At 49.0% G+C, this 15119-nt stretch overlaps 1 protein-coding gene across 1 annotated transcript in view; it reads right to left on the reverse strand.

The window, feature by feature from the left end:
- Positions 1-648: 648 nt before the first annotated feature.
- Positions 649-15119, reverse strand: part of LOC142922780 (mitochondrial fission factor-like) — an 18920-nt gene continuing 4449 nt past the window's right edge. The window contains exons 3-4 of the mRNA XM_076063674.1: positions 14871-14955; positions 649-2176 (exon numbers count right to left, since the gene is read on the reverse strand). Coding sequence (XP_075919789.1) covers positions 2045-2176; positions 14871-14955 — 217 coding nt within the window. The 3' untranslated portion in view covers positions 649-2044. The remainder of the gene's footprint in view (positions 2177-14870; positions 14956-15119) is intronic.

Below are 15119 nucleotides of genomic sequence, written 5' to 3' on the forward strand. Positions count from 1 at the left end.
GTGTATCATACTAGTACAGCACTAGTCTATAGTGTAGTGTATAGCGTAGTATATAGTGTAGTGTATAGTGTAGTATACTAGTACAGCACTAGTCTATAGTGTAGTGTATAGCGTAGTGTATAGTGTAGTGTATAGTGTAGTGTACTAGTACAGCACTAGTCTATAGTGTAGTGTATAGCGTAGTGTATAGCGTAGTGTATAGCGTAGTGTATAGTAGTGTAGTGTATAGTGTAGTGTATAGTGTAGTGTATAGTAGTGTAGTGTATAGTAGTGTAGTGTATAGTGTAGTGTACTAGTACAGCACTAGTCTATAGTGTAGTGTATAGCGTAGTGTATAGTGTAGTGTATAGCGTAGTGTATAGTGTAGTGTATAGTGTAGTGTATAGCGTAGTGTACTAGTACATCACTACACCGGTTGTGCGTTGGAGCGCAAAGCCAGAACGTTTACAATCCGAGTCCCGTGACATTCCGCCAGCAGTCACAAACGCCATCATCAGCCGACAAGCCAGATTTGCGGAGAAATCCACCTCCACGTTGCCTTCCTTCCACACAGGGGTTAGACACGTGACAGCACGTGGTGGCGCGGGGAGGGGGCCTTCATGGATGCTCGTTAAAAATAAATAGCCGTGGGTTGGCGAGAGAGCGGGCGAGAGGAGACATCGGTTTATTACCCTCGCCCATGTATCCAACTTCTCGCCCGGTACAACAACGGAACGGAAATAAATAAACGTGACCTGTAACTTCGCGACCTGCCGCAGATCCCACGCCCGGCAAATACCGCGTCCGCATCCACAGCCCGGATGATGATGATGATGATTATGACGACCAGAATAATCATCATAATCATCATAATCATCATCATCATAAAGTCTCTTTTTATTTTACCAGGTTGTAAGGCTCCACCACTGAGCTCTTGTGTCGCTATTTGTTTTAAGAAGCGACCTGGCCGTCATGGTTACCATCATCATCATCATGTAAACCCAGGTAGTTATTTCAGCAGGTCTAAGGCCCCACTGAGGTGCTGTGTAGCTATTTGTTTAAGCCACCCGGCCATCACAAATGATAGCTCACACTAAGTGGTCGCCTGTTACCATCGTCACCATCGCAATCATCATCGCCATCGCCACCATCGCCATCGCCACCATCGCCATCGCCATCATCATCATCGTCGCCATCATCAACGTCGTCACCGTCGCCACCATCGTCATCCTCGCCATCATCGTCTTCGTCGCCATCGCCGCCATCGTCGTCATCGTCACCATCACCACCATCGCCATCGTTACAATCGTCACAATCCTCATCATCGTCACCATCGTCGCCATCGCTATCGTCATCGTCGCCATCGTCGCCATCGTCGTGCGAAAATTCACAGCGGTAACCAAATAACTCGAAACGCGCGGTGACGTTGATTCAGAGAAAAATCCACGGGGAGAGAGAGAGGCACAAATATACAGCAGCAGCAGACGTCGTCAGGGTCGGGATCGAACCCGCGACCTCCTGCATACCAGGCGAGGGAGTTAACATTTTGTCACTGTGATGATGACGATGATGAGAGAGAGAGACACGCAAACTCCAAATATACAATAGACGTCGTCAGGGTCGGGATCGAACCTGCGACCTCCTGCATACCAGGCGAGGGAGTTAACATTTTGTCCATGTGATGATGACGACGATGATGAGAGACAAGCAAACTCCAAATACTCAGCAGACGTCGTCAGGGTCGGGATCGAACCCGCGACCTCCTGCATACCAGGCGAGGGAGTTAACATTTTGTCACTGTGATGATGACGATGATGAGAGAGAGAGAGACGCGCCCCTTCCACTGCTGTCAACTTGCACTCGTACTCATACTTCTGCTGCTGCTGCTGTTATACTTCTGCTGCTGCTGCTGTTATACTTCTGCTGCTGCTGCTGTTATACTTCTGCTGCTGCTGCTGTTGTTATACTTGTGCTACTGTTAAGTCTTCTGCTGCTGAGTTATAACTTCTGCTGCTCTTAAAATCATTCTGCTCCCACCGGCGCCGCCGCCGGCACCGGCCGCCGGCTACCGGCGCATCCAGAGCCAGGTGTTGATGAGCGCCAGCGCCAGCGTGGTGCCGTACAGGAGGAGGTCACGCTGGGCACGTTCAGCCGCCTCCGTCTCCACGCGCTGGAGCCGCCGGTTCAGCTTCGACACCTGCGCGGGGTCACGGGCAAAGGTTCAGTCTCAGTGTGCGTGTGTAAGTGTGTGTGTGTGTCTGTGTGCGTGGAGTCTGTGGGTCTCTGTGTGAGTCTACGGGTTTCTGTGTGTGTAGTCTATGGGTCTCTGTGTGTGTAGTCTATGGGTCTGTGTGTGTGTGTGGAGTCTGTGGGTCTCTGTGTGTGTAGTCTATGGGTCTCTGTGTGAGTCTACAGGTCTCTGTGTGTGTGGTCTATGGGTCTCTGTGTGTAGTCTATGGGTCTCTGTGTGAGTCTATGGGTCTCTGTGTGTGTAGTCTATGAGTCTATGGGTCTCTGTGGGAGTCTATGGGTCTCTGTGTGTGTTGTCTATGGGTCTCTGTGTGAGTCTCTGCGTCTCTGTGTATGTAGTGTGTGAGTCTATGGGTCTCTATGTGAGTCTATGGGTCTATGTGTCTCTGTGTGTGTAGTCTATGAGTCTATGGGTCTCTGTGGGAGTCTATGGGTCTCTGTGAGTGTTGTCTATGGGTCTCTGTGTGAGTCTATGAGTCTCTGTGTGTGGAGTCTATGGGTCTATGGGTCTCTGTGTGTGTAGTCTATGGGTCTGTGTGTGTGTGTGTGGAGTCTGTGGTTCTCTGTGTGAGTCTATAGGTCTCTGTGTGTGTCTGTGAGTCTCTGTGGGAGTCTACGGGTCTATAGGTCTCTGTGTGTGTAGTCTATGTGTCTCTGTGTGTGTAGTCTATGGGTCTCTGTGGGAGTCTATGAGTCTCTGTGTGTGTAGTCTATGGGTCTGTGCGTGTGGAGTCTGTGGGTCTATATGTGAGTCATTGGGTCTCTGTGTGTGTCTATGAGTCTCTGTGGGAGTCTACGGGTCTCTGTGTGTGTAGTCTATGGGTCTGTATGTGTGTGTGTGGAGTCTGTGGGTTTCTATGCGAGTCATTGGGTCTCTTTGTGTGTGGGTCTCTGTGTGAGTCTATAGGTCTGTGTGTGTAGTCTATGGGTCTGTGTGTGTGTGTGTGTGGAGTCTGTGGTTCTCTGTGTGAGTCTATAGGTCTCTGTGTGTGTCTGTGAGTCTCTGTGGGAGTCTACGGGTCTATAGGTCTCTGTGTGTGTAGTCTATGTGTCTCTGTGTGTGTAGTCTATGGGTCTCTGTGGGAGTCTATGAGTCTCTGTGTGTGTAGTCTATGGGTCTGTGCGTGTGGAGTCTGTGGGTCTATATGTGAGTCATTGGGTCTCTGTGTGTGTCTATGAGTCTCTGTGGGAGTCTACGGGTCTCTGTGTGTGTAGTCTATGGGTCTGTATGTGTGTGTGTGGAGTCTGTGGGTTTCTATGCGAGTCATTGGGTCTCTTTGTGTGTCTATGAGTCTCTGTAGGAGTCTACGAATTTCTGTGTGTGTAGTCTATGAGTCTGTGTGTGTGTGTGTGGAGTCTGTGGGTTTCTATGCGAGTCATTGGGTCTCTGTGTGTGTGTCTATGAGTCTCTGTGGGAGTCTACGGGTCTCTGTGTGTGTAGTCTATGGGTCTGTGTGTGTGGAGTCTGTGGGTTTCTATGCGAGTCATTGGGTCTCTATGTGTGTGTCTATGAGTCTCTGTGGGAGTCTACGGGTCTCTGTGTGTGTAGTCAATGGGTCTGTGTGTGTAGTCTATGGGTCTCTGTGTGAGTCTATAGGTCTCTGTGTGTGTATTCTATAGGTCTGTGTGTAGAGTCTGTGGGTTTCTATGTGAGTCATTGGGTCTCTTTGTGTGTCTATGAGTCTCTGTGGGAGTCTACGGGTCTCTGTGTGTGTAGTCTATGGGTCTGTGTGTGTGGAGTCTGTGGGTTTCTATGCGAGTCATTGGGTCTCTGTGTGTGTCTGTGAGTCTCTGTAGGAGTCGACGGGCCTCTGTGTGTGTAGTCTATGGGTCTGTGTGTGTGGAGTCTGTGGGTTTCTATGTGAGTCATTGGGTCTCTGTGTGTCTATGAGTCTCTGTGGGAGTCTACGGGTCTATAGGTCTATGTGTGTATAGTCTATGGGTCTGTGTGTGTAGTCTATGGGTCTCTTTGTGAGTCTATAGGTCTGTGTGTAGTCTATGGGTCTGTGTGTGGAGTCTGTGGGTTTCTATGTGAGTCATTGGGTCTCTGTGTGTGTCTATGAGTCTCTGTGGGAGTCTGCGGGTCTATAAGTCTATAGGTCTCTGTGTGTGTAGTCTATGGGTCTGTGTGTGTGGTCTATGGGTCTCTGCGTGAGTCTATAGGTCTCTGTGTGTGTAGTCTATGGGTCTGTGTGTGTGTGTGGAGTCTGTGGGTTTCTATGCGAGTCATTGGGTCTCTGTGTGTGTCTATGAGTCTCTGTGGGAGTCTACGGGTCTATAAGTCTATAGGTCTCTGTGTGTGTAGTCTATGGGTCTGTGTGTGTAGTCTATGGGTCTCTGTGTGAGTCTATAGGTCTCTGTGTGTGGAGTCTATAGGTCTGTGTGTGTGTAGTCTATGGGTCTGTGTGTGGAGTCTGTGGGTTTCTATGTGAGTCATTGGGTCTCTGTGTGTCTATGAGTCTCTGTGGGAGTCTACGGGTCTCTGTGTGGGTAGTCTATGGGTCTGTGTGTGTGGAGTCTGTGGGTTTCTATGCGAGTCATTGGGTCTCTGTGTGTGTCTATGAGTCTCTGTGGGAGTCTACGGGTCTATGAGTCTACGGGTCTCTGTGTGTGTAGTCTATGGGTCTGTGTGTGTGGAGTCTGTGGGTTTCTATGCGAGTCATTGGGTCTCTGTGTGTGTCTATGAGTCTCTGTGCGAGTCTACGGGTCTCTGTGTGTGTAGTCTATGGGTCTGTGTGTGTGGAGTCTGTGGGTTTCTATGCGAGTCATTGGGTCTCTGTGGGAGTCTACGTGTCTATGGGTCTATAGGTCTCTGTGTGTATAGTCTATGGGTCTGTGTGTGTGGAGTCTGTGGGTCTCTGTGGGAGTCTATGAGTCTCTGTGGGAGTCTACGTGTCTATGGGTCTATAGGTCTCTGTGTGTATAGTCTATGAGTCTGTGTGTGTGGAGTCTGTGGGTCTCTCTGTGTGTCTATGAGTCTCTGTGGGAGTCTACGGGTCTATGAGTCTACGGGTCTCTGTGTGTGTAGTCTATGGGTCTGTGTGTTTGGAGTCTGTGGGTCTATATGTGAATCACTGGGTCTCTGTGTGTGTCTATGGGTCTCTGTGTGAGTCTATAGGTATCTGTGTGTGTGGTCTATGGGTCTCTGTGTGTAGTCTATGAGTTTATGTGTCTCTGTGTGTGTAGTCTATGGGTCTCTGTGGGAGTCTATGGGTCTCTGTGTGTGTAGTCTATGGGTCTCTGTGTGTGTAGTCTATGGGTCTCTGTGTGAGTCTATAGGTCTCTGTGTGTGTGGTCTATGGGTCTCTGTGTGTAGTCTATGGGTCTCTGTGTGAGTCTATGGGTCTGGGTGTGTGTAGTCTATGAGTCTATGGGTCTCTGTGGGAGTCTATGGGTCTCTGTGTGTGTTGTCGATGTGTCTCTGTGTGAGTCTCTGCGTCTCTGTGTATGTAGTGTGTGAGTCTATGGGTCTCTATGTGAGTCTATGGGTCTATGTGTCTCTGTGTGTGTAGTCTATGAGTCTATGGGTCTCTGTGTGTGTAGTCTATGGGTCTCTGTGTGTGTAGTCTATGGGTCTCTGTGTGAGTCTATGGGTCTCTGTGTATGTAGTGTGTGAGTCTATGGGTCTCTGTGGGAGTCTATAGGTCTCTGTGTGTGTAGTCTATGGGTCTCTGTGTGTGGAGTCTATGGGTCTCTGTGAGTGTTGTCTATGGGTCTCTGTGTGAGTCTATGAGTCTCTGTGTGTGGAGTCTATGGGTCTATGGGTCTCTGTGTGTGTAGTCTATGGGTCTCTGTGTGTGGAGTCTATGGGTCTCTGTGGGAGTCTATAGGTCTCTGTGTGTGTAGTCTATGGGTCTCTGTGTGTGGAGTCTATGGTTCTCTGTGGGAGTCTATGGGTCTCTGTGTGTGTAGACTATGGGTCTCTGTGTGTGTTGTCTATGGGTCTCTGTGTGAGTCTATGAGTCTCTGTGTGTGGAGTCTATGGGTCTATGGGTCTCTGTGTGTGTAGTCTATGGGTCTCTGTGTGAGTAGTCTATGGGTCTCTGTGTGAGTCTATGGGTCTCTGTGCGAGTCTATAGGTCTGTGTGTGTAGTCTATGGGTCTCTGTGGGAGTCTATGGGTCTCTGTGTAAAGTCTATGGGTCTCTGTGTGAGTCTATGGGTCTCTGTGTATGTAGTGTGTGAGTCTATGAGTCTGTGTGTGGAGTCTATGGGTCTATATGTAAGTAATTGGGTCTGTGTGTGTCTGAGTCTCTGTAGGAGTCTACAGGTCTGTGTGTGTTGTCTATAGGTCTCTGTGTGAGTCTATGTGTCTCTGTGTGTGTAGTCTATGGGTCTCTGTGTGTGTAGTCTATGGGTCTCTGTGTGAGTCTATAGGTCTCTGTGTGTGTGGTCTATGGGTCTCTGTGTGTAGTCTATGGGTCTCTGTGTGAGTCTATGGGTCTGGGTGTGTGTAGTCTGAGTCTATGGGTCTCTGTGGGAGTCTATGCGTCTCTGTGTGTGTTGTCGATGTGTCTCTGTGTGAGTCTCTGCGTCTCTGTGTATGTAGTGTGTGAGTCTATGGGTCTCTATGTGAGTCTATGGGTCTATGTGTCTCTGTGTGTGTAGTCTATGAGTCTATGGGTCTCTATGTGTGTAGTCTATGGGTCTCTGTGTGTAGTCTATGGGTCTCTGTGTGAGTCTATGGGTCTCTGTGTATGTAGTGTGTGAGTCTATGGGTCTCTGTGGGAGTCTATAGGTCTCTGTGTGTGTAGTCTATGGGTCTCTGTGTGTGGAGTCTATGGGTCTCTGTGAGTGTTGTCTATGGGTCTCTGTGTGAGTCTATGAGTCTCTGTGTGTGGAGTCTATGGGTCTATGGGTCTCTGTGTGTGTAGTCTATGGGTCTCTGTGTGTGGAGTCTATGGGTCTCTGTGGGAGTCTATAGGTCTCTGTGTGTGTAGTCTATGGGTCTCTGTGTGTGGAGTCTATGGTTCTCTGTGGGAGTCTATGGGTCTCTGTGTGTGTAGTCTATGGGTCTCTGTGTGTGTTGTCTATGGGTCTCTGTGTGAGTCTATGAGTCTCTGTGTGTGGAGTCTATGGGTCTATGGGTCTCTGTGTGTGTAGTCTATGGGTCTCTGTGTGAGTAGTCTATGGGTCTCTGTGTGAGTCTATGGGTCTCTGTGCGAGTCTATAGGTCTGTGTGTGTAGTCTATGGGTCTCTGTGGGAGTCTATGGGTCTCTGTGTGAGTCTATAGGTCTCTGTGTGTGGAGTCTATAGGTCTGTGTGTGTGTAGTCTATGGGTCTGTGTGTGGAGTCTGTGGGTTTCTATGTGAGTCATTGGGTCTCTGTGTGTCTATGAGTCTCTGTGGGAGTCTACGGGTCTCTGTGTGGGTAGTCTATGGGTCTGTGTGTGTGGAGTCTGTGGGTTTCTATGCGAGTCATTGGGTCTCTGTGTGTGTCTATGAGTCTCTGTGGGAGTCTACGGGTCTATGAGTCTACGGGTCTCTGTGTGTGTAGTCTATGGGTCTGTGTGTGTGGAGTCTGTGGGTTTCTATGCGAGTCATTGGGTCTCTGTGTGTGTCTATGAGTCTCTGTGCGAGTCTACGGGTCTCTGTGTGTGTAGTCTATGGGTCTGTGTGTGTGGAGTCTGTGGGTTTCTATGCGAGTCATTGGGTCTCTGTGGGAGTCTACGTGTCTATGGGTCTATAGGTCTCTGTGTGTATAGTCTATGGGTCTGTGTGTGTGGAGTCTGTGGGTCTCTGTGGGAGTCTTTGAGTCTCTGTGGGAGTCTACGTGTCTATGGGTCTATAGGTCTCTGTGTGTATAGTCTATGAGTCTGTGTGTGTGGAGTCTGTGGGTCTCTCTGTGTGTCTATGAGTCTCTGTGGGAGTCTACGGGTCTATGAGTCTACGGGTCTCTGTGTGTGTAGTCTATGGGTCTGTGTGTTTGGAGTCTGTGGGTCTATATGTGAATCACTGGGTCTCTGTGTGTGTCTATGGGTCTCTGTGTGAGTCTATAGGTATCTGTGTGTGTGGTCTATGGGTCTCTGTGTGTAGTCTATGAGTTTATGTGTCTCTGTGTGTGTAGTCTATGGGTCTCTGTGGGAGTCTATGGGTCTCTGTGTGTGTAGTCTATGGGTCTCTGTGTGTGTAGTCTATGGGTCTCTGTGTGAGTCTATAGGTCTCTGTGTGTGTGGTCTATGGGTCTCTGTGTGTAGTCTATGGGTCTCTGTGTGAGTCTATGGGTCTGGGTGTGTGTAGTCTATGAGTCTATGGGTCTCTGTGGGAGTCTATGGGTCTCTGTGTGTGTTGTCGATGTGTCTCTGTGTGAGTCTCTGCGTCTCTGTGTATGTAGTGTGTGAGTCTATGGGTCTCTATGTGAGTCTATGGGTCTATGTGTCTCTGTGTGTGTAGTCTATGAGTCTATGGGTCTCTGTGTGTGTAGTCTATGGGTCTCTGTGTGTGTAGTCTATGGGTCTCTGTGTGAGTCTATGGGTCTCTGTGTATGTAGTGTGTGAGTCTATGGGTCTCTGTGGGAGTCTATAGGTCTCTGTGTGTGTAGTCTATGGGTCTCTGTGTGTGGAGTCTATGGGTCTCTGTGAGTGTTGTCTATGGGTCTCTGTGTGAGTCTATGAGTCTCTGTGTGTGGAGTCTATGGGTCTATGGGTCTCTGTGTGTGTAGTCTATGGGTCTCTGTGTGTGGAGTCTATGGGTCTCTGTGGGAGTCTATAGGTCTCTGTGTGTGTAGTCTATGGGTCTCTGTGTGTGGAGTCTATGGTTCTCTGTGGGAGTCTATGGGTCTCTGTGTGTGTAGACTATGGGTCTCTGTGTGTGTTGTCTATGGGTCTCTGTGTGAGTCTATGAGTCTCTGTGTGTGGAGTCTATGGGTCTATGGGTCTCTGTGTGTGTAGTCTATGGGTCTCTGTGTGAGTAGTCTATGGGTCTCTGTGTGAGTCTATGGGTCTCTGTGCGAGTCTATAGGTCTGTGTGTGTAGTCTATGGGTCTCTGTGGGAGTCTATGGGTCTCTGTGTAAAGTCTATGGGTCTCTGTGTGAGTCTATGGGTCTCTGTGTATGTAGTGTGTGAGTCTATGAGTCTGTGTGTGGAGTCTATGGGTCTATATGTAAGTAATTGGGTCTGTGTGTGTCTGAGTCTCTGTAGGAGTCTACAGGTCTGTGTGTGTTGTCTATAGGTCTCTGTGTGAGTCTATGTGTCTCTGTGTGTGTAGTCTATGGGTCTCTGTGTGTGTAGTCTATGGGTCTCTGTGTGAGTCTATAGGTCTCTGTGTGTGTGGTCTATGGGTCTCTGTGTGTAGTCTATGGGTCTCTGTGTGAGTCTATGGGTCTGGGTGTGTGTAGTCTGAGTCTATGGGTCTCTGTGGGAGTCTATGCGTCTCTGTGTGTGTTGTCGATGTGTCTCTGTGTGAGTCTCTGCGTCTCTGTGTATGTAGTGTGTGAGTCTATGGGTCTCTATGTGAGTCTATGGGTCTATGTGTCTCTGTGTGTGTAGTCTATGAGTCTATGGGTCTCTATGTGTGTAGTCTATGGGTCTCTGTGTGTGTAGTCTATGGGTCTCTGTGTGAGTCTATGGGTCTCTGTGTATGTAGTGTGTGAGTCTATGGGTCTCTGTGGGAGTCTATAGGTCTCTGTGTGTGTAGTCTATGGGTCTCTGTGTGTGGAGTCTATGGGTCTCTGTGAGTGTTGTCTATGGGTCTCTGTGTGAGTCTATGAGTCTCTGTGTGTGGAGTCTATGGGTCTATGGGTCTCTGTGTGTGTAGTCTATGGGTCTCTGTGTGTGGAGTCTATGGGTCTCTGTGGGAGTCTATAGGTCTCTGTGTGTGTAGTCTATGGGTCTCTGTGTGTGGAGTCTATGGTTCTCTGTGGGAGTCTATGGGTCTCTGTGTGTGTAGTCTATGGGTCTCTGTGTGTGTTGTCTATGGGTCTCTGTGTGAGTCTATGAGTCTCTGTGTGTGGAGTCTATGGGTCTATGGGTCTCTGTGTGTGTAGTCTATGGGTCTCTGTGTGAGTAGTCTATGGGTCTCTGTGTGAGTCTATGGGTCTCTGTGCGAGTCTATAGGTCTGTGTGTGTAGTCTATGGGTCTCTGTGGGAGTCTATGGGTCTCTGTGTAAAGTCTATGGGTCTCTGTGTGAGTCTATGGGTCTCTGTGTATGTAGTGTGTGAGTCTATGAGTCTGTGTGTGGAGTCTATGGGTCTATATGTAAGTAATTGGGTCTGTGTGTGTCTGAGTCTCTGTAGGAGTCTACAGGTCTGTGTGTGTTGTCTATGTGTCTCCGTGTGAGTCTCTGCGTCTCTGTGTATGTAGTGTGTGAGTCTATGGGTCTCTATGTGAGTCTATGGGTCTATGTGTCTCTGTGTGTAGTCTATGAGTCTATGGGTCTCTGTGTGTGTAGTCTATGGGTCTCTGTGTGTGTAGTCTATGGGTCTCTGTGTGAGTCTATGGGTCTCTGTGTATGTAGTGTGTGAGTCTATGGGTCTCTGTGGGAGTCTATAGGTCCCTGTGTGTGTAGTCTATGGGTCTCTGTGTGTGGAGTCTATGGGTCTCTGTGAGTGTTGTCTATGGGTCTCTGTGTGAGTCTATGGGTCTCTGTGTATGTAGTGTGTGAGTCTATGGGTCTCTGTGGGAGTCTATAGGTCTCTGTGTGTGTAGTCTATGGGTCTCTGTGTGTGGAGTCTATGGGTCTCTGTGAGTGTTGTCTATGGGTCTCTGTGTGAGTCTATGAGTCTCTGTGTGTGGAGTCTATGGGTCTATGGGTCTCTGTGTGTGTAGTCTATGGGTCTCTGTGTGTGGAGTCTATGGGTCTCTGTGGGAGTCTATAGGTCTCTGTGTGTGTAGTCTATGGGTCTCTGTGTGTGGAGTCTATGGGTCTCTGTGAGAGTCTATGAGTCTCTGTGTGTGGAGTCTATGGGTCTATGGGTCTCTGTGTGTGTAGTCTATGGGTCTCTGTGTGTGGAGTCTATGGGTCTCTGTGGGAGTCTATAGGTCTCTGTGTGTGTAGTCTATGGGTCTCTGTGTGTGGAGTCTATGGGTCTCTGTGAGAGTCTATGAGTCTCTGTGTGTGGAGTCTATGGGTCTATGGGTCTCTGTGTGTGTAGTCTATGGGTCTCTGTGTGTGGAGTCTATGGGTCTCTGTGGGAGTCTATAGGTCTCTGTGTGTGTAGTCTATGGGTCTCTGTGTGTGTTGTCTATGGGTCTCTGTGTGAGTCTATGAGTCTCTGTGTGTGGAGTCTATGGGTCTATGGGTCTCTGCGTGTGTAGTCTATGGGTCTCTGTGTGAGTAGTCTATGGGTCTCTGTGTGAGTCTATGGGTCTCTGTGCGAGTCTATAGGTCTGTGTGTGTAGTCTATGGGTCTCTGTGGGAGTCTATGGGTCTCTGTATGCAGTCTATGGGTCTCTTTGTGAGTCTATGGGTCTCTGTGTATGTAGTGTGTGAGTCTGTGGGTCTCTGTGTGTAGTCTATGTGTCTCTGTGGGAGTCTATGGGTCTCTGTGGAAGTCTATGAGTCTCTGTGTGTGAAGTCTATGGGTCTATGGGTCTCTGTGTGTGTAGTCTATGGGTCTCGATCCAAGTCATTGGGTCTCTGTGTGTGTCTATGAGTCTCTGTGGGAGTCTATGAGTCTCTGTGTGTAGAGTCTATGGGTCTCTGTGTGTGTGGTCTATGGGCCTCTGTGTGTAGTCTATGGGTTTCTTTTTGAGTATATGGGTCTCTGTGTATGTAGTGTGTGAGTCTATGGGTCTCTATGTGTGTAGTCTATGGGTCTTTGTAGGAGTCTATGAGTCTCTGTGTGTGGAGTCTATGGGTCTATGGGTCTCTGTGTGTGTCTATGAGAGTCTATGGGTGTCTGTGTATGTAGTGTGTAGTCAATGGGTCTCTGTGTGAGTCTATGGGGCTCTATGTGTGTAGTCTATGGGTCTCTGTGTGAGTCTATGGGTCTCTGTGTGAGTCTATAGGTCTCTGTGTGTGTGGTCTATGGGTCTCTGTGTGTAGTCTATGGGTCTATGTGTCTCTGTGTGTGTAGTCTATGGGTCTCTGTGGTAGTCTATGAGTCTCTGTGGGAGTCTATGGGTCTCTGTGTGTGTAGTCTATGGGTCTCTGTGGGAGTCCATAGGTCTTTGTATGAGTCTATGGGTCTCAGTGTGTGTAGTCTATGGGTCTCTGTGTGAGTCTATGGGTCTGTGTGTGAGTTTATGGGTCTGTATGTGGAGTCTACGGGTCTCTGTGTGTAGTCTATGGGTCTATGTGTGAGTCTATGGGTCTCTGTGTATGTAGTGTGTGAGTCTATGAGTCTGTGTGTGGAGTCTATGGGTCTATATGTAAGTAATTGGGTCTCTGTGTGTCTGAGTCTCTGTAGGAGTCTACAGGTCTGTGTGTGTAGTCTATGGGTTTCTGTGTGAGTCTATGGGTCTCTGTGTGAGTCTATAGGTCTCTGTGTGTTTGGTCTATGGGTCTCTGTATGCAGTCTATGGGTCTCTTTGTGAGTCTATGGGTCTCTGTGGGAGTCTATGGGTCTCTGTGTATGTAGTGTGTGAGTCTGTGGGTCTCTGTGTGTAGTCTATGTGTCTCTGTGGGAGTCTATGGGTCTCTGTGGAAGTCTATGAGTCTCTGCGTGTGGAGTCTATGGGTCTATGGGTCTCTGTGTGTGTAGTTTATGGGTCCCTGTGTGTGTAGTCTATGGGTCTCGATGCAAGTCATTTGGTCTCTGTGTGTGTCTATGAGTCTCTGTGGGAGTCTATGAGTCTCTGTGTGTAGAGTCTATGGGTCTCTGTGTGAGTCTATGGGTCTCTGTGGGAGTCTATAGGTCTCTGTGTGTGTGGTCTATGGGCCTCTGTGTGTAGTCTATGGGTCTCTTTGTGAGTATATGGGTCTCTGTGTATGTAGTGTGTGAGTCTATGGGTCTCTATGTGTGTAGTCTATGGGTCTCTGTGTGTGTCTATGAGTCTCTGTGGAAGTCTATGGGTGTCTGTGTATGTAGTGTGTAGTCAATGGGTCTCTGTGTCAGTCTATGGGGCTCTATGTGTGTAGTCTATGGGTCTCTGTGTGAGTCTATGGGTCTCTGTGTGAGTCTATAGGTCTCTGTGTGTGTGGTCTATGGGTCTCTATGTGTAGTCTATGGGTCTATGTGTCTCTGTGTGTGTAGTCTATGGGTCTCTGTGGTAGTCTATGGGTCTCTGTGGGAGTCCATAGGTCTTTGTATGAGTCTATGGGTCTCAATGTGTGTAGTCTATGGGTCTCTGTGTGAGTCTATGGGTCTGTGTGTGAGTTTATGGGTCTGTGTGTGGAGTCTACGGGTCTCTGTGTGAGTCTATGGGTCTCTGTGTGTGTCTACGAGTCTCTGTGGGAGTCTACGGCTCTATGAGTCTATAGGTCTCTGTGTGTGTAATCTATGGGTCTGTGTGTAGTGTATGGGTCTCTGTGTGATTCTATGGGTCTATGTGTGGAGTCTATGGGTCTCTTTGTGATTCTATGGGTCTGTGTGTGGAGTCTATGGGTCTCTGTGTGAGTCTATGGGTCTGTGTGTGGAGTCTATGGGTCTCTGTGTGAGTCTATGGGTCTGTGTGTGGAGTCTATGGGTCTCTTTGTGATTATATGGGTCTGTGTGTAGAGTCTATGGGTCTCTGTGTGAGTCTGTGGGTCTGTGTGTGTAGTCTATGGGTCTCTGTGTGAGTCTATGGGTCTGTGTGTGGAGTCTATGGGTCTCTGTGTGAGTCTATGGGTCTGTGTGTGGAGTCTATGGGTCTCTGTGTGAGTATGGGTCTCTGTGTGAGTGTATGGGTCTCTGTGTGAGTCTATGGGTCTCTGTGTGAGTCTATGGGTCTGTGTGTGGAGTCTATGGGTCTCTGTGTGAGTCTATGGGTCTCTGTGTGAGTCTATGGGTCTCTGTGTGAGTCTATGGGTCTCTGTGTGAGTCTATGGGTCTCTGTGTGTGTAGTCTATGGGTCTCTGTGTGAGTCTGTGGGTCTCTGTGTGAGTCTATGGGTCTCTGTGTGAGTCTATGGGTCTCTGTGTATGTAGTCTATGGGTCTCTGTGTGAGTCTGTGGGTCTCTGTGTGAGTCTATGGGTCTCTGTGTGAGTCTATGGGTCTCTGTGTGAGTCTATAGGTCTCTGTGTGTGGAGTCTATGGGTCTCTGTGTGAGTCTATGGGTCTCTTTGTGAGTCTGTGGGTCTCTGTGTGAGTCTATGGGTGTCTGTGTGAGTCTATGGGTCTCTGTGTGTGTAGTCTATGGGTCTCTGTGTGAGTCTGTGGGTCTCTGTGTGAGTCTATGGATCTCTGTGTGAGTCTATGGGTCTCTGTGTGTGTAGTCTATGGGTCTCTGTGTGAGTCTATGGGTCTCTGTGTGTGGAGTATATGGGTCTCTGTGTGAGTCTATGGGTCTCTGTGTGGAGTCTATGGGTCTGTGTGTGGAGTCTATGGGTCTCTGTGTGAGTCTATGGGTCTCTGTGTGAGTCTATGGGTCTCTGTGTGTGGAGTCTATGGGTCTCTGTGTGTGGAGTCTATGGGTCTCTCTGTGTGAGTCTATGGGTCTCTGTGTGTGAGTCTATGGGTCTCTGTGTGTGGAGTCTATGGGTCTCTGTGTGAGCCTATGGGTGTTGTGGGGTGAGGGATTTGAGGAAGGGGGGGGGGGTGGGTGCAGTGGGCGGGACCTGTCGCCGTAGCGATGAGACGTCGGCGGCTGTGACGTCGTCAAGGCAACCGGGCGTCTCCGTGGTAACGCCTTCCATCACACGGCTGTTTGGAGCGTACACGCACACACAGACGCGTGCCCGCACACACAGAGACAGTTTTTCAGTTTCATTTATTTGGCATAGCCCTGTGAGCCATTCGGCTCTTGAATCTGGTGCAACCACAACAAACAAAAAAACAAAAACATGAACAAGAAAACATCTTAAAGT

This window comes from Petromyzon marinus, unplaced genomic scaffold (assembly GCF_048934315.1).
Source record: "Petromyzon marinus isolate PM22_M1 ecotype Great Lakes invasive population unplaced genomic scaffold, UKy_Petmar_22M1.pri1.0 PM_Scaffold_17, whole genome shotgun sequence".
NCBI lineage: Eukaryota > Metazoa > Chordata > Hyperoartia > Petromyzontiformes > Petromyzontidae > Petromyzon > Petromyzon marinus.